Below are 20,311 nucleotides of genomic sequence, written 5' to 3' on the forward strand. Positions count from 1 at the left end.
GTTTGAAATTTGATTTGTGAAAATGGGAAATGAAAATGGCTTCTGTTTACATTCATTTTTTACAGGTAAAGTAGACCTTCGCTTCTGAACCTAGAAGGCACTTGTATCTTTCCAAAACAAGTGTAAAAGTTGCTGTACCCCTTTGGCCCCACATAATATGGCGCTCACCGCAGCCACTTCCGCGATCCCCGCCAGAATCAAAGATGGCAGCCTCGCCTTCAGGCTTTCGTCTGCGCATGCTCCTTCTGTCAGCCCGCCCACCCGCTGGACGGACGCTCCCGGCTCCTCTCTAGCCGGGGCTCTCGCTGGCGTTTCCGCCAGCCAATAGTCGCACGCGCCGCCTGGTCCCGCCCGCGGATCAGCTGGGGACCCGCGATGTCCGCTGACAGCGGCGGCGGCGGCGGCGCGGCCGGTTCCGGGGTCGGCGCGTGGCTGGGGGTGCGCGGGCGCGCGGGCGGGGCTGCGGCCGGCCAGGCGCCGCGGCCGACGGGCGGGCTGGGCGGGGCGGCGGCCGAGGGGCGGCGGCGCCGAGCTCTGCGGCTCCCGGGGTCGGGCCGTCGTCCCCCGGCCGGCGTTTCCGGGTCTCGGTGACGCGCTCCGATGGAGCGGCCCGGGGACGGCGAGCGGCCGCCGCGGCAGCGGCCCTGGGGGCGGCTCCTGCGCCTGGGCGCCGAGGAGGGCGAGCCGCACGTCCTCCTGTGGAAGCGCGAGTGGACGCTCGGGCGGCGGAGAGGTACGGGGCCGGGAGAGTGCGGGGCCGGGCCGGGCCCGGGAGAGGTGCGGGGCCGGGCCGGGCCCGGGAGAGGTGCGGGGCCGGGCCGGGCCGGGGAGAGGTGCGGGGCCGGGCTGGGCCGGGGAGAGGTGCGGGGCGGGGCCGGGCCGGGCCGGGGAGAGGTGCGGGGCCGGGCTGGGCCGGGGAGAGGTGCGGGGCGGGGCCGGGCCGGGCCCGGGAGAGGTGCGGGGCCGGGCTGGGCCGGGGAGAGGTGCGGGGCCGGGCTGGGCCGGGGAGAGGTGCGGGGCGGGGCCGGGCCGGGCCCGGGAGAGGTGCGGGGCCGGGCTGGGCCGGGGAGAGGTGCGGGGCCGGGCTGGGCCGGGGAGAGGTGCGGGGCGGGGCCGGGCCGGGCCCGGGAGAGGTGCGGGGCCGGGCCGGGCCGGGGAGAGGTGCGGGGCCGGGCTGGGCCGGGGAGAGGTGCGGGGCGGGGCCGGGCCGGGCCGGGGAGAGGTGCGGGGCCGGGCCGGGCCGGGGAGAGGTGCGGGGCCGGGCTGGGCCGGGGAGAGGTGCGGGGCGGGGCCGGGCCGGGCCCGGGAGAGGTGCGGGGCCGGGCTGGGCCGGGGAGAGGTGCTGGGCCGGGCTGGGCCGGGGAGAGGTGCTGGGCCGGGCCGGGCCCGGGAGAGGTGCGGGGCCGGGGAGAGGTGCGGGGCCGGGCCGGGCCGGGCCGGGCCGGGCCCAGGAGAGGTGCGGGGCCGGGCCGGAGAGTACGCCCAGGCTGGGGAAAGGTACGAGGCCGGGCTGGGGAGTGGGAGTGGACGCTCGGGCCAAGGAGAGGTACACAGCCGGGCCGGGCCGGAAGGGGCCGGGCCAGGAGGCGGGAGTGGACGCCAGGGCCGAGGAGAGGTACGGGGTCGGGCTGAGGAGAGGTACCGGGGCCGGACCGTAGGGCTGCCGGTGTGCAGGGCTGGTTGGGTCTGAGATCTGCAGCTCTGGACAGAAGATCGGAGCTAGGAACTGAGACCTAGGAATTGGATAGGAGACAGCAGGAACCACAGGTGGCGGACAAGACGAGGCTGGCCAGACAGATGGACAGGACAAGTGCTGACAGGACAGGTGGACAGGACGAGTGCTGGCAGGACAGGTGGACAGATGAGTGCTGGCAGGACAGCTGGACAGGATGAGTGCTGGCAGGACAGCTGGACAGACGAGTGCTGACAGGACAGGTGGACAGACGAGTGCTGGCAGGACAGGTGGACAGGACGGGTGCTGGCAGGACAGGTGGACAGACGAGTGCTGACAGGACAGCTGGACAGGACAAGTGCTGACAGGACAGGTGGACAGACGAGTGCTGGCAGGACAGGTGGACAGACAGTACTGGCAGGACAGCTGGACAGGATGAGTGCTGGCAGGACTGGTGGACAGACGAGTGCTGGCAGGACAGCTGGACAGGATGAGTGCTGGCAGGACAGGTGGACAGATGAGTGCTGGCAGGACAGGTGGACAGTACGAATGCTGGCAGGACAGGTGGACAGGACGGGTGCTGGCAGGACAGGTGGACAGGACGGGTGCTGGCAGGACAGGTGGACAGGACGGGTGCTGGCAGGACAGGTGGACAGGACGGGTGCTGGCAGGACAGGTGGACAGACGAGTACTGGCAGGACAGGTGGACAGGACAAGTGCTGACAGGACAGGTGAACAGGACTGGTGCTGGCAGGACAGGTGGACAGACAGTACTGGCAGGACAGGTAGACAGACGAGTGCTGGCAGGACAGCTGGACAGGATGAGCGCTGGCAGGACAGGTGGACAGGACAAGTGCTGACAGGACAGGTGGACAGACGAGTGCTGGCAGGACAGGTAGACAGGATGAGCGCTGGCAGGACAGGTGGACAGGACAAGTGCTGACAGGACAGCTGGACAGGATGAGTGCTGGCAGGACAGGTGGACAGGACAAGTGCTGACAGGACAGGTGGACAGATGAGTGCTGACAGGACAGGTGGACAGGACGAGTGCTGGCAGGACAGGTGGACAGGACGAGTGCTGACAGGACAGCTGGACAGGATGAGTGCTGGCAGGACAGCTGGACAGGACGAGTGCTGGCAGGACAGGTGGACAGGATGGGTGCTGGCAGGACAGGTGGACAGGACGGGTGCTGGCAGGACAGGTGGACAGGACGGGTGCTGGCAGGACAGGTGGACAGGACGGGTGCTGGCAGGATGGGTGCTGGCAGGACAGGTGGACAGGACGGGTGCTGGCATGACAGGCGGACAGGACGAATGGTGGCAGGACAGGTGGACAGGCAGACAGGCCACGTGCTGGCAGGTCAGGCAGGCAGCCAGGGATGCAGTGTGCACTCCAGGTAAGACCTACCGTTCACTTTATTGTCTGCCAGGTCTCCTTTTCCCTTTTTTTTTTTTGTTGGTCATGGCGCCTGAACTGTAGGCCTGGGCGCTGTCCCTCAGCTCTTCAGCTCAAGGCTAGTGATCTACAGCTTGAGCCACAGTGCCACTTCCAGCTTTTTCTGCTTATGTGGTGCTGCGGAATTGAACCCAGGGCCTCATGCATGCAAGACAACCACTCTACCACTGAGCCACCTTCCCTACCTCCCTTTTCCCTTTTCTGAATCCTTCATTCAGATCTCTTAGTCCTCATTACCACTTTGGTAAGCAGTTGTATTAACTGCTGTCTAGAATATGAGCTCATGTTCGTTGCTATACAGAGGTTTTTCTCTGACCACAGCAGAATGAAATTAGAAATCAATTGGTGAAAGAAAACCTGGAAAATCCATTTATTTAGAAATTAAGCATTTTTTTGTTAGGTTTGGGACTTGAACTCTGGACCTGGGTGCTGTCCCTGTGCTCTTCAGCTCAAGGCCAGCACTTTACCACTTGAGCCACAGCACCACTTCCTGCTTTTTTGAATAGTTTATTGGAGATAAGAGTCTCATGGACTTTCCTGTGCAGGCTGACTTTGAACCATGATCCTCAGATCTCAGCCTCCTGAGTAGCTAGGATTACAGGCTTGAGCCACCAGTGCCTGGCTATGCATTTCTCTTATACAGCTACTGGGTCAAACAAAAGGGAACATTTAGAAAATACCTTGAGACATAGGCTGGAGGCATATGTGAGGTTTCAGCAGAGCAGGTGTGAGGATCTGAGTTCAAACTCTGATACCAGCAGATAGATAGGATAGATAGATAGATAGATACATACATACATACATAGATACATACATAGATACATACATAGCCTTAAGACAAATAAAAACAAAGTATACCAAACTTAAGAATGAAGCAACAGGCGGGGCGCTGGTGGCTCACGCCTGTAATCCTAGCTACTCAGGAGGCTGAGATCTGAGGATTGCGGTTCAAAGCCAGCCCGGGCAGGAGAGACCGTGAGACTCCTATCTCCAATAAACCACCAGAAAACTGAAAGTGGCACTGTAGCTCAAGTGGTAGAGCGCTCGCCTTGAGCTGAAGAGCTGAGGGACAGAGCCCAGGCCCAGAGTTCAAGCCCTATGACCGACAAAAAAAAAAAAAAAAAAAAGCAACACAATGCTTAGATGGTAATTTGTAGCTGTAGTTGTTTACACTTCAAAAGATCGCTAAGTCCCAGCTTATAGAATATTTATGTAATGAATCTGAGAAGCTAAGGACTAGAACAATGTTACACAACCAGTGAGAGAAAGTGCCTTCACCCTTACTGCTTAGCGAACATCTAAAGGAATATCTGGTAATTTTACTTCCTCTGTTGCTTTTCTACCGAGACATGCCCTAGGTCACCAAAGGCATTTCGTTTGTCTGAAAATTAATGTCACCAGTATGGCTCTGTACTTTTAAAAAAGAGAATGAGAAGCCGGGTGCTGGTGGCTCATGCCTGTAATCCTACCTACTCAGGAGGCTGAGATCTGAGGATTGCAGTTCAAAGCCAGCCCGGGCAGGAAAGTCTGTGAGACTCTATCTCCAAAAAACCACTAGAACACCGGAAGTGGCTCTGTGGCTCAAGCGGTAGAGCACGTGCCTTGAGCTGAAGAGCGCGGGGACAGCGCCCAGGCCCAGAGTTCAAGCCCTGTGACCAACCAAAAAAAAAAAAAGAGAGAGAGAGAATGAGAAAGATTGTTGTGTAGAAGCAAAAGTCTTCTTATTTTTCACCTTACAGCACATCTATTTTGGGAAAGCAGAGGACTGTATAAATCTCACTATCCAGTTTTTTATTTCAACTTTGAAAGTATATGCATAATCAAAGCCTAGATCAAGGCCAGCATAGGCTACACAGCCAGACCCTCTGTGAAAGAGAAAAGAAAAAGTTAAGTTACTATAAATATTTTCTTTATTTATACACCTGTTTACTTTTCTTACCCAAATACCTAGAAGTGGAATTACTGGGGTATGTGTCAATTGTATATTTAACTTGAGAAGATGCCAAGGCTGGGAATGGGGCTCAGTGGTACAGTGCTTGCCTGGCATGCTTGTAGCCCTAGGTTCAATTCCTCAGTACCACATAAACAGAAAAAGCCAGAGGTAAGCTGGGCGCTGGTTGCTCACGCCTGTAATCCTAGCTACTCAGGAGGCTGAGATCTGAGGATCGCGGTTCAAAGCCAGCCTGGGCAGGAGAGACTGTGAGACTCCTGACTCCAATAAACCACCAGAAAACCGGAAGTGGCGCTGTAGCTCAAGTGGTAGAGCGCTTGCCTTGAGCTGAGGAGCTGAAGGACAGCGCCTAGGCCCAGAGTTCAAGCCCCACGGCTGACCAAAAAAACAAAAAGAAAAAGCCAGAGGTGGCTCAAAAGGTATAGTGGTAGATTTGAACAAAACCAGCTTAGGGACAGTGCCTAGGCCCTGAGTTCAACCCCAGGTCTGGTAACAAAAAAAAAAATAAGATGCCAACTGTTTTTTTTAAAGTGGTTGTGCTAATGTGCATTCCCACTAACGGTGTATAAGAGTTCCAGATTTTCCACTTCCTCCTTGGGGGCTTAGAATGGTTAAGGCATGTTTATGTCCTCCAGGTATGCACATGCTTAGCCTCCTCTCAGGGCTGTTGGTGGCAGTGGCCATGTGGGCACTTTGTGTCCAACAGGCTGTTGACAGGCAACCACAGTGTCACTATTGCAGGTTCTCACTAAGTGGTATTTTGCTCTATAAGATACATGTCTAGAAGCAGACTAGTTCTAACTAGAGGTGAAGATCTTAGACTGATAATAGAAGCAAAGGTCAAAGTCTTCCTGTGACCACAGTCACTATTTTGAGACCACTGGGGATCAGTGCAACAAGATTTTTAGAGCCACCAATGTGAAGTCTAGGCTTAGGATGGACAGTACCTGTCAGGCTGCAGGTGGCTTTTGATTGTATTTTGAGATAGAATGGACCAGGGCCTGCTTCTGAGCATGGAGGCTGACATAAGTGACCTGGTCAGGACCAACTTGGAGAAGCAGCTCCTACAAGAGTAGCTGGCCTACTTAAAGAAGAACAAACAGCTGGGTGCTGGAGGCTCACACCGGTAATCCTAGCTACTTAGGAGACTGAGATCTGAAGTTCACAGTATGAGACTTAGTCTCCAGTAAACTACCAAAGAGCCAGAAGTTGGCTGTAGCTGAACCTCCATCTCAAGACCTTGGAAGGTCCCTAAAGGTCATGTCTTGAAACACGTTCATCTGTAATTGCTCCCTAGTTCACCACTTGGTCTGGCTGGGGAGCCCCAGTACCACTTCTGGTTTTCTGGTGTCTAATGGTAGGTAAGAGTCTCATGCTGGGCGCCGGTGGCTCACACCTGTAATCCTAGCTACTCAGGAGGCTGAGATCTGAGGATCGCAGTTCAAAGCCAGCCCAGGCAGGAAAGACCATGATACTCTTTTTTTTGGGGGGGGAGGAGGAGGTCCAGTTGTGGGGCCTGAACTCTGGGCCTGGGCGCTGTCCCTCAGCTCTTCACCTCAAGGCTAGCGTTCTACCACTTGAGCCATAGCACCACTTCCGGCCTTTTTTTTCCTGCTTATGTAGTACTGAGGAATCGAACCCAGGGCCTCATGCATGCAAGGCAAGTGCTCTACCACTGAGCCACCTTCCCAGCCCCCCATGAGACTCTTATCTCCAACAAACAACCAGGAAACTAGAAGTGGCACTATGGCTCAAGTGGTAATCTTTGTGAGCTGAAGAGCTGAGGGACAGTGCCCAGGCTCAGAGTTCAAGCCCCACGACCAACAAAACAAAACAAAAAAAAGTCTCATGGACCTTCCTGCCTGGGCTGGCTTTGAACCTCGATCCTTAGATCTCAGCCTCCTGAGTAGCTAGGATTACAGGTGTGAGCCATCAGCTCCTGGGTTTTTTTTTTTAAGTTCTGGTTATATTTATTTTATCAGGGAAAGCTGTGCATATGTGTATGTCACAAATCATGTTGAAGAAGTGTTTATATGATGGGATGTGTTCCAGGTGACCAGGCTTAAAAAGGTTATAGATTGTGAGGTGCTGGTGACTCACATCTGTAATCCTAGCTACTCAGGATGCTGAAATCTGAGGATTGAAATTCAAAGCTAGCCTGGGCAGGGAAGTCCATGAGATTCTTATTGACTACCAGAGAACCAGAAGTGGCGCTGTGGCTCAAGTGGTAGAGTGCTTGCCTTGAGCTGAAGAGGGCAGGGACAGCGCCCAAGCCCAGAGTTCAAGCAAAAAAAAAGGTTGTGGACACAACCCCTACCCCTAACTTCGGGTTAACACATAAAGTATTTAAATGCTGTTTTCGCAAATGTATATAGTGCGTTACATATGTTGAGAAAGCAGAGATAGTTATGGCCACAGAACCTAAAATCATGTCCAGCATCCTTCTGTCCTTTGTGTTATAGGCTGCGACCTCTCATTCCCTAGCAATAAACTTGTGTCTGGAGATCACTGTAAAATTTTAGTGGATGAAAAGTCTGGTCAGGTGATGCTGGAAGACACCAGGTGAGTACTTTCTGATCTTTTCTGTTTCCTCTGTGGCTTAGCAAGCTGACAGTATTGCTTCATTACAGTAACATCAGCTAGCTTTCTCTCACATGGTGCTTAGGTTCTCAAGGCATCAAGATGAATTTTCTGATTTCCATTATGAGATCCTAAGTGATGCTTTGGTGCCTGTGGCTCCAGTCCTCTAATTAAATCAAATATGGCTCAGAAATAAAACTTAAAAGGGGGCTGGGAAGGTGGCTCAGTGGTAGAGTGCTTGCCTTGCATGCTTGAGGCCCCGGGTTCGATTCCTTAGCACCACATAAGCAAAAAAAAAAAAAAAAAAAAAAGCCGAAAGTGGCGCTATGGCTCAAGTGGTAGAGCACTAGCCTTGAGCTGAATTGCTGAGGAACAGCGCCCAGGCCCAGAGTTCAGGCCCTGACCCCCCCCCCCCCAAAAAAAAAAAAAAAAAAAGGCATCGATAGTGTATAGATTCTTGAAAAATAGAACCAACTTTGATATATATGTGTATATATATGTGTATATATATATATATATATATATACACACACACACACACACACAAACATACATGAATATACACACACATACACATACTATATATACATATATATAGCCCAGGCTGGCCTTGAACTTGGGCTCCTCTGGCCTTAACTTCCTGAATGCCAGAATTATTCATATGTTTCACCCTACCTGGCAACAACACAAAACTTGTTTAAGGTGTGTGCTGGTACTGGGGCTTGAACTCAGGGCCTGGGACTTTCCCTTAGGTTTTTTTTTGGTCAGTTGTGGAGCTTAAACTCTGGGCTTGGGCGCTGTCCCTGTGCTCTTCAGCTCAAGGTGAGTGATCTACTGATTGAGCCACAGCGCTACTTCAGGTTTTCTGGTGGTTTATTGGAGATAAGAATCTCATGGACTTTCTTGCCTGGGCTGGCTTTGAACTGCGATCCTCAGATCTTAGCCTCCTAAGTAGCTAGGATTACAGGCATGAGCCACCGGAGCCCAGCCCTTCCCTTTTTTGCTCAAAGCTGGTACTGTACTACTTAACTACAGCACTACTTACAGACTTTTGGTGGCTAATTAAAGATGAGAATCTCACAGACTTTTCCTGTTGGCTTCTCAAACCAGGAATCCCACATCTCAGCCTCCTGAGTAGCTTGTATTACAGGTGTGAACCACTGGCACCTGGCTTAAAAATCTTATTTTTAATTATTAATTTTCTTTTTTTTGGGGGGGGGGGGGTCTGGTCGTGGGGCCTGAACTCTGGGCTTGGGCGCTGTCCCTCAGCTCTTCAGCTCAAGGCTAGTGCTCTACCACTTGAGCCACAGCACCACTTCTGGCTTTTTTCTTTTTGCTTACTTGGTGCTAAGGAATCGAACCCGGGGCCTCATGCATGCAAGGCAAGTGCTCTACCACTGAGCCACCTTCCCAGCCCCTAATTATTAATTTTCTGAATTACTTAAGTAATACAGAAAAGGTGAAAAGCCAGAGCTAGGGGTGTAGCTTAGGATGGCTGGCCTAGTATGTGTAAACCTGGCCTTGATCCCCAATACCACAAGAAAGAAACATGGAAAGCCTTCTAGAATACTACACATACCAGATTTTATGTGTTCAGTGTACTGTGCTCTCTGCCCATCATGTACCTCCTGATTTTATATCAGGTCTCTACTCAGAAATCCCTCTGAACAAAGCACTTCTTGTTTTTCCTCCCATACCCCTGGACCCTGGGTCTAGGACTAGCACCATGACCTCCCCACCCAGCAGTGTGGTCACTGCCAAACCCAGACCATTTAGAGCACAGCACAGATGTCCTGGTGTCTTCCAGTTATTAGTCCAGCATTTATTTTGCTTCCCCAGAACCTGTTCCTTAAGGGGGTCAGTAGTTATTTGAGACATGCACTGACTGGGATCATGGTTGTTGGGAAGGAGTAAAGCTATGGATAGCTCTAAGTAAAGCTCTGAAGAGGCTGGAAATTACAGTACACTGCTGTTGCTGCTGAGGCCTCAGGATCCACAAGGGGGCACATTGGAAGAGTCTGCATTAGAACAGCAGAAATAGTAAAACACTGGGTAAAAGGTTTGTGTTGCTAGTTAGTTTGTCAGTAAGGAAATGACCAGCAAGATTTTTCTCAAGAACTTTGTCAGATGGTATTTGCATGAATACATTGTTAAATAGTTACATCATTCCTATGACTATTTTTCACAGTGATAATATTGAGCGGATTTCCTCACAGTGGTAGAAAAATTTAATAATCCTAGTTATTTTGAGTAGGGTAATTTGCCTTTTCCTTTCTTTCTTTACAGTACCAATGGAACAGTAATCAATAAGCTGAAGGTTGTTAAAAAACAGACTTGTCCTCTACAGTCTGGGGATGTCATCTATTTAGTGTACAGGAAGAATGAGCCGGAACACAGTAAGAGGAAAACTCACTGGGGTTAGACATGTGCCCAGATGCTGCACTAAAGTTCAGATGAGACTGACCAACATCTTCAGAAAGAAAATTTGTTGAAAGAGATATTTCCTATAGGGAAGTTAGGGTTGGCTACATTCCTGACCTTAATATACATGTTTATGTAGACTTTTGGTGTAAGCAATTGAAAACTGAATGCTAACTATTTAGAGACTTTCTTAAAGAATGCTAATGTAGTTGTGGGCATTATATCTAAATTGGGTGGTATGAAGGAATGAATGGGGTAGGGTGGGTTGTAAAAGTAGAAGAATTGTAACTGTAGGAATAAAGTGCAGGAATAGGGGCCTAGAGCATAATGGTGATTCTGCTTTGTGTTTGTGGGAGTCAAGGACATGAGTCAGGGAAATCCTTTGAAAAGTCTCTTCTTAGTAAGGAAAAGGAAGGGGTGGACAAATATCATTCAGGTCATATTCAACATAAACCAGGCCATTGCCTTACAGAGGAATTTTTCTTTTTTCTTTTTTCTTTTTTTTTTGCCAGTCTTGGGGCTTGAACTTAGAGCCTGGGCACTGTCCCTGAACTTTTTTCCTCAAGGCTAGCACGCTACCACTTGAGCCACAGCACCACTTTTGGCTTTTTCTATGTATGTGGTACTAAGGAATTGAACCCAGGGCTTCATGCATGCTAGGCAAGCACTCTACCACTAAGCCACATTCCTAGCCCCCAGAGGAATCTTGTATCTGTTCCTGTTTTCAGTGGCTTGCAATTATAAGCAAGGCATGAGATTCTTCACCTTAGTCTGCTGCCTGAAACCATTTTTTCCTCTGAGATATGCATAGTTTTAGGTTCATAATAATAGGTCATTGCTGGGTACCAGTGGCTCACTGCCTAGAATGTTAACTACTTGAGCGGCTGAGATTTGATGGTCATGTTTGTTCAAAGCCAGAAATGGTGCTGTGGCTCACAGTGGTAGTGTAGTGTGCTATCCTTGAGCACAAAAGCTTGGGGACAGTGCTTAGAGCCTGATTTCAAGCCCCAGGACCAGCCCCCAAAAAAAGAATGCTTCACTTGTGTTGGAATCTAAGTCAGTAGATGTTGTTATTTGATGCTAAATGAAGATAATCAACAGATAAGCTATGACAGGATTGAAAAGATGAGAATAGAGATGAAATACTGTGTGTGCGTGCATGTATGTGCATGCCAGTCCTGGAGCTTGAACTTGGGGCCTAGGTGTTGTGCTTGAGCTTTTTCCACTCAAGGCTAGGGCCCTACCGCTATACTTTTGTTTCTTAATTGGAGATAAGAATCTTACTGAGCTGATGTGATAGCTCTCACCTGTAATCCTAGCTACTCAGGAGGCTGAGATCTGAGGATCAGTTTGAAGCCAGCCCAGGCTGGAAAATCTGTGAGTCTCTTTATCTCCAATAAACTGCTCAGAAAAAGTCTTGAAGTGGTGTTTTGTCTCAAGTGGAAGAGCACTAGCCTTGAGCAAAAACCTCAAGGAGAGGGCTGGGAAGGTGGCTCAGTGGTAGAGCTTGCCTTGCATGCCTGAGGCCCTGGGTTCGATTCCTCAGCACCACATAAGCAAAAAGAAAAAAGCTGGAAGTGGCGCTGTGGCTCAAATGGTAGAGTGCTAGCCTTGAGCTGAAGAGCTGAGGGACAGTGCCCAGGCCCAGAGTTCAGGCCCCAGGACTGGACCCAAAGAAAACCAAAAAACAAAAAACAAATAGACCCAAAAAACTCATGGAGAGAGCCTAGACCCAGAGTTCAAGCCCCAGGACCAGCAAAAAAAAAAAAAAAGTCTCACAGACTTTCCTGCCCAGGCTGGCTTTGAACCATGATCCTCAGCCTCCTGAGTAGATAGGGTTGCAGGCGTGAGCCCCTGGCACTTGTCTTAGATACTGCTTTTTTTTGATATGGCTACCATTTTTTATTTGATTAATTTCCTTTTAGATGTGGCATACCTCTATGAATCTTTAAATGAAAAGCAAGGCATTACTCAAGAATCCTTTGGTAAGTTAACTTGTAGCAAAGACAATGTGAAGGGTTGTTGAATACTAGGAACAGTGTTTTAAGACCTGTGCAGTATTTTCTTGAGCTCCTTTTGTGTTCCTTCTGTTCCTTTTGGGCTTGCAGAAGCCAATAAAGAAAATGTGTTCCATGTGACCAAAGATACCTCAGCTCCAGGGTTGGGTGATGACTCCCAGGATATACCGTTGTTGCCTGCCGCTCAGGTGTGCGTGGAGGAAGCACAGCCATCGACATCCACATCAGACCTCTTCCCCATGGCCTCTACCTCATCCACAGAGCTGACTCCCACAGGTAAAGAGCACTCCTCAAGCTCTAGCGTGATGGAGATCATCATGGCAGTGGTACATTTTTGTTCCTTAATCCTTATCTGTGTTGTCACTGAGACTGAAGAGCCACTACAGAAGATTATCATTAGTGAGTGTTCTATAGTAGTAAATTATAACTTGTTCCATCCCCAAAATGGTAAAGCCTAAGGGCCTTAGTTTATGTAAACTATAAAAATGTAATTCACATACAATAAATATCAGCCTGTTAATGTGTACACATCAGTGTTTTTTAGTATATTTATACATTATCCATTCATTACCGCTAATTCCAGAACATTCTGTTATCTAACCGGAACTCCATATATTTGTGTTTATTTGCCTTTCTTAGACATTTTATTTGCATGGAATCATACTATGTGTGGTCTTCTGTGACTTGTTTTTTTCACTTGACATACTGCTTTCAAAGTTTACCTTGCATAGGATATGTAAACCAGTTTACATGCCTTTGTCCTTTTAGGCTCTTTTTCCCTTCTTCCATGGTCACTGGGAAAATTCACTCCGTCTAAGTGTGATGTGATGCTAATGTTTCCTTATAGGTATTGTATATATAAATATTCCCTGAGTTAGAATACAATACATATATTTTTGAGTTTACTCTCTCAACTGTTCCCCAACTATGTGTTTTCCTTCCAGATTATCTTCAAAATAGTTTTTCAAGTTAAATTTTTTTTTTATATGTTGATTTTGGTCGGTCATATGGCTTGAACTCTGGGCCTGGGTGCTGTCCCTGCACTCCTCAGCTCAAGGGTAGCATCTACCACTTGAGCCACAGTGCCACTTCCTGATATTTTTATAATACATATGAAAATATTTTTTCCTCTTTCTTAAGCACATTGGTATTCTGCAGTGAGGGTTGGGGGCTTAGTGGAAGAGTGTGTGACTTATATTCTTGAGCCCTGAATCCTGAGTCCAGAAACAAACATATGTACACACAGATTTTCTTAAGATTTTTCAGTAGAATTTTATCACTTTTTTTGTCTAGTTTTGTTTTTTTGTTTTTGGTCGGTTGCTGGGCCTGGGCACTGTCCCTCAGCTCTTCAGCTCAAGGTTAGTGCTCTACCAACTGAGCCACGGTTGCCACTTCCAACTTTTTCTGCTTATGTAGTGCTGAGAAATCGAACCCAGGGTCTCATGTATACAAGGCAAGCGCTCTTATCACTAAGCCACCTTCCCAGCCCTTGTTGCCTAGTTTTAAGGTAACTCTTTATTTCTAGAATGCGTGCTTGGTTTTCTGTTCTTACAGTGTATAGCAATCTGTGGGTTTCATGTAAATAGAGATTCTCTTAAATATAAATATGAGTTGGGGTATAAGAGAAAAACTAGTTCCCATAAGAAGTCTAGAAACACACAGCCAGAGTAAGCTCAGTTTATGTTACCAGGGCTTTTCTGGCCGTTATTTTTTCTTTTGGTGCCAGTCCTGGCCTCTTACTGTCCCTGAGCTTTTTTGCTCAAGGCTAGTGTTCTACCTCTTGAGCCACAGCTTCACTTCAGCATGGTTAATTGAAGATAAGAGTCTCCTGGGGCTGAGAATGTGGCGGTAGAGTGCTTGCCCAGCATGTAAGAAGCCCTGAGTTCAATTCCTCAGTACCACATAAAAAAAGCTGGACAGGGGCTGGGAAGGTGGCTCAGTGGTAGAGCGCTTGCCTTGCATGCCTGAGGCCCTGGGTTCGATTCCTCAGCACCACATAAGCAGAAAAGAAAAGCCGGAAGTGGGGCTGTGGCTCAAGTGGTAGAGCGCTAGCCTTGAGCTGAAGAGCTGAGGGACAGAGCTCAGGCCCAACGACCGGACCCCAAAAAAAAAAAAAAAAAAAAGCTGGACATTGGGGCTGGGAAGGTGGCTCAGTGGTAGAGCGCTTGCCTTGCATGCCCGAGGCCTGGGTTCAATTCCTCAGCACCACATAAGCAAAAAGAAAAAAAGCCGGAAGTGGCACTGTGGCTCAAGTGGTAGAGCGCTAGCCTTGAGCTGAAGAGCTGAGGGACAGCGCCCAGGCCCAGAGTTCAGGCCCCACGACCGGACCCCAAAAAAAAAAAAAAAAAAAAAAGCTGGACATGGTGCTATCGATCAAGTGGTAGGGTGCTAGCATTGAGCACAGAGAATCTCAAGCATAGGGCCCAGACCCTGATTTCAAGCCCCAGGACTGGCCAAAAAAAAAAAAAAAAAAAAATTTAATAGACTTTTTTCCCTGGGCTGGCTTGGAACTGTGATCCTCAGATCTCAGCATCGCATCATGAGTGGATTACAAGCATGAGCCACTAGCATTTGTCCCATGTGCTATTCTTTTTTGTTGTTGTTGTTGGTTGTGGGGCTTGAACTCGGCCTGGACGCTGTCCCTGTGCTGTTCAGCTCAAGGTGAGCATTCTACCGCTTGAGCCACAGTGCCACTTCTGTTTTTCTAGTTTTTTTTTTTTTAATTGTGAAAATACTGTACAGAGGGGTTACAATTACATGGGCAAGATAATGAGTACATTTCTTATCAAGCATTGTAGCCTCCTCCTTTGTTTCCCCTTCCCATCCCTTCCCATCTCCCTTCCCCACCCCCCACCAAAGTTGTAAAGTTCGTTTTTCCACATAACTTGTACATCTCATTGTTGCAATGGATTCACCTGTATCCCTATTTAAATGATTTGTTTTCTCCCTTCCCCTCCACAAATTATACCAACTCAAATACAGTGAAAGCAGGGGTTATACCATGGGGGAGGGACATACAAAGTTTCTAATGGTTTTTATTGGAGATAAGAGTCTCATAGACTTTCCTGCCCGGCTGGCTTTGAACCGTGATCCTCAGATTTCAGCCTTCTGAGTAGTTAGGATGACAGGCGTGATCTATCGGTGTCCAGTGCCACTTGGTATTATTCTTTTTTTTTAATTTAATTTTTTTTTGGGGGGGGGTCTGGTCATGGGGCTTGAACTCTGGGCCTGGGCACTGTCCCTCAGCTCTTCACCTGAAGGCTAGAACTCTACCACTTGAGCCACAGTGCCACTTCTGGCTTTTTTCTTTTTTGCTTATGTGGTGTTGAGGAATTGAACCCAGGGCCTCAGGCATGTAAGGCAAGCGCTCTACCGCTGAGCTACCTTCCCAGCCCCCACCACATGCTATTCTTAAGCTATGATATTTGGGATTTCAAACTCCCTTGATTTAAATCAGTGAAACTTTCTTGATATATTCTCTCCTTTCTTGTTTGTCACCTCTCTCAGGGTCTGGGGATGTAGGTATCTCCTCAAAAGGATATGGCTCAGTTTTGGCCAGTGACGAACTCTCCAACCTTGTTCCAGCTCTCCCAAGCAGAGAAGAAGCACCCTTTCCCTTATTGGAACCCCAGGACCAGGAGAATTTGGAGCCTGTTAAAAAGAAGATAAAAGGAGGTTAGAGTCTTGCCACTCTGCCTCTTCGGCCTCTTATAGTGATTTAATACTTTCTGAGTGTCTGTTAGGTGTGAAATAGTGTGATAAGTCCTGGCTATAAATGATAAGATAATTTCCCTGAGATGTCAAAGAAGTGCCGTTACTATAATCTTAGTTCTGGAGAAAAGACACTGAACATAGAGTGTGCCGTGCCGTACTATGATGGTTGTTGCCCTCAGTGGTGCCCCACTTTTTGTTACAGGTTTATGCCCTATAACAGCTCACGTTTTCAGAGTGAAAGTGTGGGCCTCTTTCCTGTTTTCATTAATTCCGATAAAAACTGCCTTTTATTTGCTGTTTTGTGGTGTGTGTACCCCTGCATGAGTGTGTGTGTGCGCGTGTGCACATGCATGTGTGTACATGTGCATGACAGTCCTGAGACTGAAAGCCTTGCACTTTCCTTTAGCTTTTTTGCTCAAGGCTGGCTCTCACTATCCAAGCTACACCTGCTTTTTTGCTGATTAAGTTGAGATAAGAGTCTGACAGATGGGGCTGGGAAGGTGGCTCAGTGGCAGAGCGCTTGCCTTGCATGCTCGAGGCCCTGGGTTCGATTCCTCAGCACTACATAAGCAAAAAGAAAAAAGCCAGAAGTGGCACTGTGGCTCAAGTGGTAGAGCGCTAGCCTTGAGCTGAAGAGCTGAGGGATAGCGCCCAGGCCCAGAGTTCAGGCCCCACTACTGGACCCAAAAAAAAAAAAGAGTTTGACAGACTTTTCTGCTGTGATTGTCTTGGATCAGAGTAGGTACAATTGTGGGCATTAGCCACCAGTACCTGGCTTAGAACTGTGTTTACTTCCAGAGTATACTTATGGTCTGGTAATTACACTCTGAGTTGCAGAATTGATACCAAAAGTTTTCTGACTTAATGTGACAGGAATTTTTTTTTTATTGGTCTGGTTGTGGGGCCTGAACTCTGTGCCTGGGCACTTTCCCTCAGCTCTTCAGCTCAAGGCTAGCGCTCTACCACTTGAGCCACAGCGCCACTTCCGGCTTTTTTCTTTTTGCTTATGTGGTGCTGAAGAATCGAACCCAGGGCCTCATGCATGCAAGGCAAGCGCTCTACCACTGAGCCACCTTCCCAGTCCCATGACAGGAATTTTTTTAAAAATAGATGTTCTCTTTTTTTTTTTTTTTGGTGGGTCATAGGGCTTGAGCTCTGGGCCTGGGCACTGTCCTTGAGTTCTCCAGCTCAAGGTGAGCGCTCTACCACTTGAGCCACAGCACCACTTCCAGTTTTTTTGGTAGTTAATTGGAGAGAAGAGTCTCACAGACTTTCCTGTCTGAACTGGCTTTGAACCATGATCCTCAGATCTCAGCCTCCTGAGTAGCTAGGATTACAGATGTGAGCCACGGACACAATATGTTATCTTTAAGTGATAGTTTGAACCTTCACATTGGGATGAGTTAAAGAGAAAAAAACCTATATGTTGGCTTATTTGTTGTGCTGGTCCTGGGGCTTGAACTTAAGACCTTAGCCTCTCATTCAGCTTTTCTGCACATGGCTCTAGTTTTGGCATTGTGCTGGCTAACTAGAGCATAGAGACTCTCAGACTTTTTCTGCCGGGGCTGGCTTTGAACCCTGATCATCCAGGTGGCAACCTTATAATTAGCAAGATAATGGGGATGAGTCATTGGCCCCTGGCTAAGAATCTATACTTTAATAGCCAAAGTTTAGTGGTTGAGGGTGTTCCGGGATTGATGCAAGAATCAATAACAACAAAAAAGCATAAAAAGTAAAAGCCATGGAAGTGATGCTGTCACTTGAAGTGAGCAAAAGAGGTCAGGGACAGCACCCAGGGCCTGAGTTCAAGCCCCATGACTGAAAAAAAATGTGTGGTGGTATGGTAATTGGTGGTGTGGTGTGGTAATGTGCTGGTGTGGTGATATGATAAAGTGGTAGTGTAGTGATGTGGTAATGTGGTGTGGTAATGTATGGTGACCTGTTCTTGTGTAGTGGGGTGGTGATGTGGTTTGGTGGTGTGGTAATGTGGTGGTATGGTGGTGTAGTGATGGCCACATGGCAGCTACAACTCAGTGTGATCAGAGAGCATTGTGATAGAGAGATGCGGAATGTCCGAAGGGAAGAGGACTTGGACTCTCTGAGCTGGAAAATTGGATTGGCTTGAGGAGGACTCAGAAAGAATTCACAGCAATTACACTGAAAAAAATGCAAGGCTTTTAAAAAAATATGTGTAGTCTCCAAAATTTATCACAAAAGTGTAGCATTCTAGCACTGGAGCCACATCTATACTTCCAGCCTCTTTTGGGGGCTAATTGGAGATCAGAGTCTCTCAGAGTCTCCCATCTACGTTGGCTTTGAACTGTTGCCCCTAAGATCTCAGCTTCTCGAGTAGCTAGGATTACCAGTTTGAGGATTACTGGCTAAGATCTCTTTTTTGAGATGAGATCTCACTATTTCAAGGCTAGCCTTGAAGTCCTGACCTTCTACTTCAGCTTCCCAAGTAGTTGTGACTACAGGCTCATACTGCCAGGCCAGGTGTGTCCATTCTCTTTCTCTCTCCCCCTCTTCCCCTCCCTCTCCCCCCTCCCCCTCCCTCTCCCCCTCTTCCCCCCCTCTCCCTCTCTCTTCCTCTCCCTCCCCCTTGGCCCCTCACCCCCTCTCTCCCTCTTCTCTCCCCCCAACCTTTCTCTCTCCTCTCTCTCTCTCTCTCTCTCTCTCTCTTTCTCTCTCTCTTTCTCTCTTTCTCTCTCTCTTTCTCCCTCTCTCCCTCCCTCTAGTTTTAGAGACTGAACTCAGGGCCTGGGTGATGTCCCTGATCTCTTTTACTCAAGGCTAGCACTCTACCGAACCACAACTCCACTTTTTGTTTTCTGATGGTTAACTGGAGATAAGAGTATCATGGACTTTCCTGCCTGGGCTGACTTTGGAACACAATTCTAGCTCTCAGCCTCTTGAGTAGCTAGGATTACCTGTGTGAGCCAGTATTGCCCAGATTGGCCATTGTTTTTTATCCTTGAACATCTTCTTTTAGATCAGTGATTGTTCCTCTAAAACAGAACTTAAGCATAATGTAATATAAAACTTAAAAACTTGGGGGCTGGGAAGGTGGCTCAGTGGTAGAGCGCTTGCCTTGCATGCCTGAGGCCCTGGGTTCGATTCCTCAGCACCACATAAGCAAAAAGAAAAAAGCTGGAAGTGGCGCTGTGGCTCAAGTGGTAGAGCGCTAGCCTTGAGCTGAAGAGCTGAGGGACAGAGCCCAGGCCCAGAGTTCAGGCCCTACCACCGGACCCCAAAAAAAAAAAACCAAAAACAAAACAAAACAAAAAACTTTAAAACTTGGGGCATTTTATATTTATTTATTGGTCAGTCGTGGGCCTGAACTCTGGGCCTGGGCGCTGTCACTCAGCTCTTCAGCTCAAGGCTAGTGTTCTACCACTTGAGCCACAGTGCCACTCCCAGCTTTTTCTGCTTATGTGGTGCTGAGGAATTGTACCCAGGGCCTCATGCATGCAAGGCAAGCAATCTACCACTGAGCCACCTTCCCAGCCCAATTTGGGGGCATTTTAAAAGAGACTTTGTAGGCTTGGCACTGGTGGTTCCTACGTGTAATCCTAGCTACTCTAGAAGCTGAGATCTCGGAACACAGCTTGAAGAAACTGAGCAGGGAAGTCTATCTGGGATAAGCCTCTTGCATGCAGTTAACCAGCATAAAGCTAGACATTGAGCTGTGGCTCAAGTGCTAGTGGGCCTAGCCTTGAGTGAAAGAGCTCAGGGACAGCACACAGGCTCTGAGTATGTGCTCCAGTAGCTGCACACACAGTCACAACATATAATAGGTCTTGTAAAGGGCCAGGGGTGGAGGCTCACACTGATAACCTTACCTTGTCAATAGTCAGGAGATTGAAATGATTGCAATTTGTGGCCAATCTGAGCAAACTGTTAGTGAGACAAATAAGTTGGGTGTAGGCTAAAGGCAGAGTTCAAATGGTTGAGTTTATGCCTAGTAAGCATGAAGCTCTAGTACTGCGAAATAAAACCAAGCACACCTGGGTGCTGGTGGCTCACTCTTGTAATCCTATCTACTCAGGATGCTGAGACTTGAGGATCACATTCAAAGGCAGCCTGGGCAGGAAAGTCTGTGAGACTCTTATCTCCAATTAACTACCAGAAAACTGGAAGTAGTGCTGTGGTTCAATTGGTAGAGCACTGGCCTTGAGCTGAAGAGCTCAGGGACAGAGCCCAGGCCAAGATTTCAAGCCTCATGACTGACTTAAAAATTAAGCACAAAGGAAATGAGCTGGGTGGTACACAACGATTAATTCTAGGTATGTGGGAGGCATAGGTGAAGGATCTTAGTCCAAGGCCAACTCAGATAAAAGTTATGAGGACCTATCTGGAAAGATAAACGCAAAAGGGGCTAAGGCTCAAGTGACACAGACCCGAAGTATATACCCCAGTATCTCCAAAATAAAAATTTTTTAAAGTCTTCATAAATGTAAACAAATGTCAGTCTTTATAAATATAATCAAATGTCAACA

At 48.7% G+C, this 20,311-nt stretch overlaps 1 protein-coding gene across 3 annotated transcripts in view; it reads left to right on the plus strand.

Annotated features, from left to right (window-relative positions):
- Positions 1-511: 511 nt before the first annotated feature.
- The window catches only part of Chfr (checkpoint with forkhead and ring finger domains), a 37,349-nt gene continuing 17,549 nt past the window's right edge, over positions 512-20,311 (plus strand). For 2 of the 3 annotated variants that reach the window (XM_042667255.1, XM_042667257.1), the window contains exons 1-6: positions 512-733; positions 7,542-7,641; positions 9,946-10,055; positions 12,006-12,065; positions 12,189-12,374; positions 15,606-15,773. In XM_042667255.1, coding sequence (XP_042523189.1) covers positions 601-733; positions 7,542-7,641; positions 9,946-10,055; positions 12,006-12,065; positions 12,189-12,374; positions 15,606-15,773 — 757 coding nt within the window. In that variant the 5' untranslated portion in view covers positions 512-600. Of the gene's footprint in view, positions 734-1,452; positions 1,547-7,541; positions 7,642-9,945; positions 10,056-12,005; positions 12,066-12,188; positions 12,375-15,605; positions 15,774-20,311 lie in introns of those variants that run through there. The other variant, XM_042667256.1, reaches the window with a different exon arrangement.

The sequence above is a fragment of the Dipodomys spectabilis genome, unplaced genomic scaffold (assembly GCF_019054845.1).
Source record: "Dipodomys spectabilis isolate Male_0828 unplaced genomic scaffold, ASM1905484v1 ptg000385l, whole genome shotgun sequence".
NCBI classification, from domain to species: Eukaryota; Metazoa; Chordata; class Mammalia; order Rodentia; family Heteromyidae; genus Dipodomys; species Dipodomys spectabilis.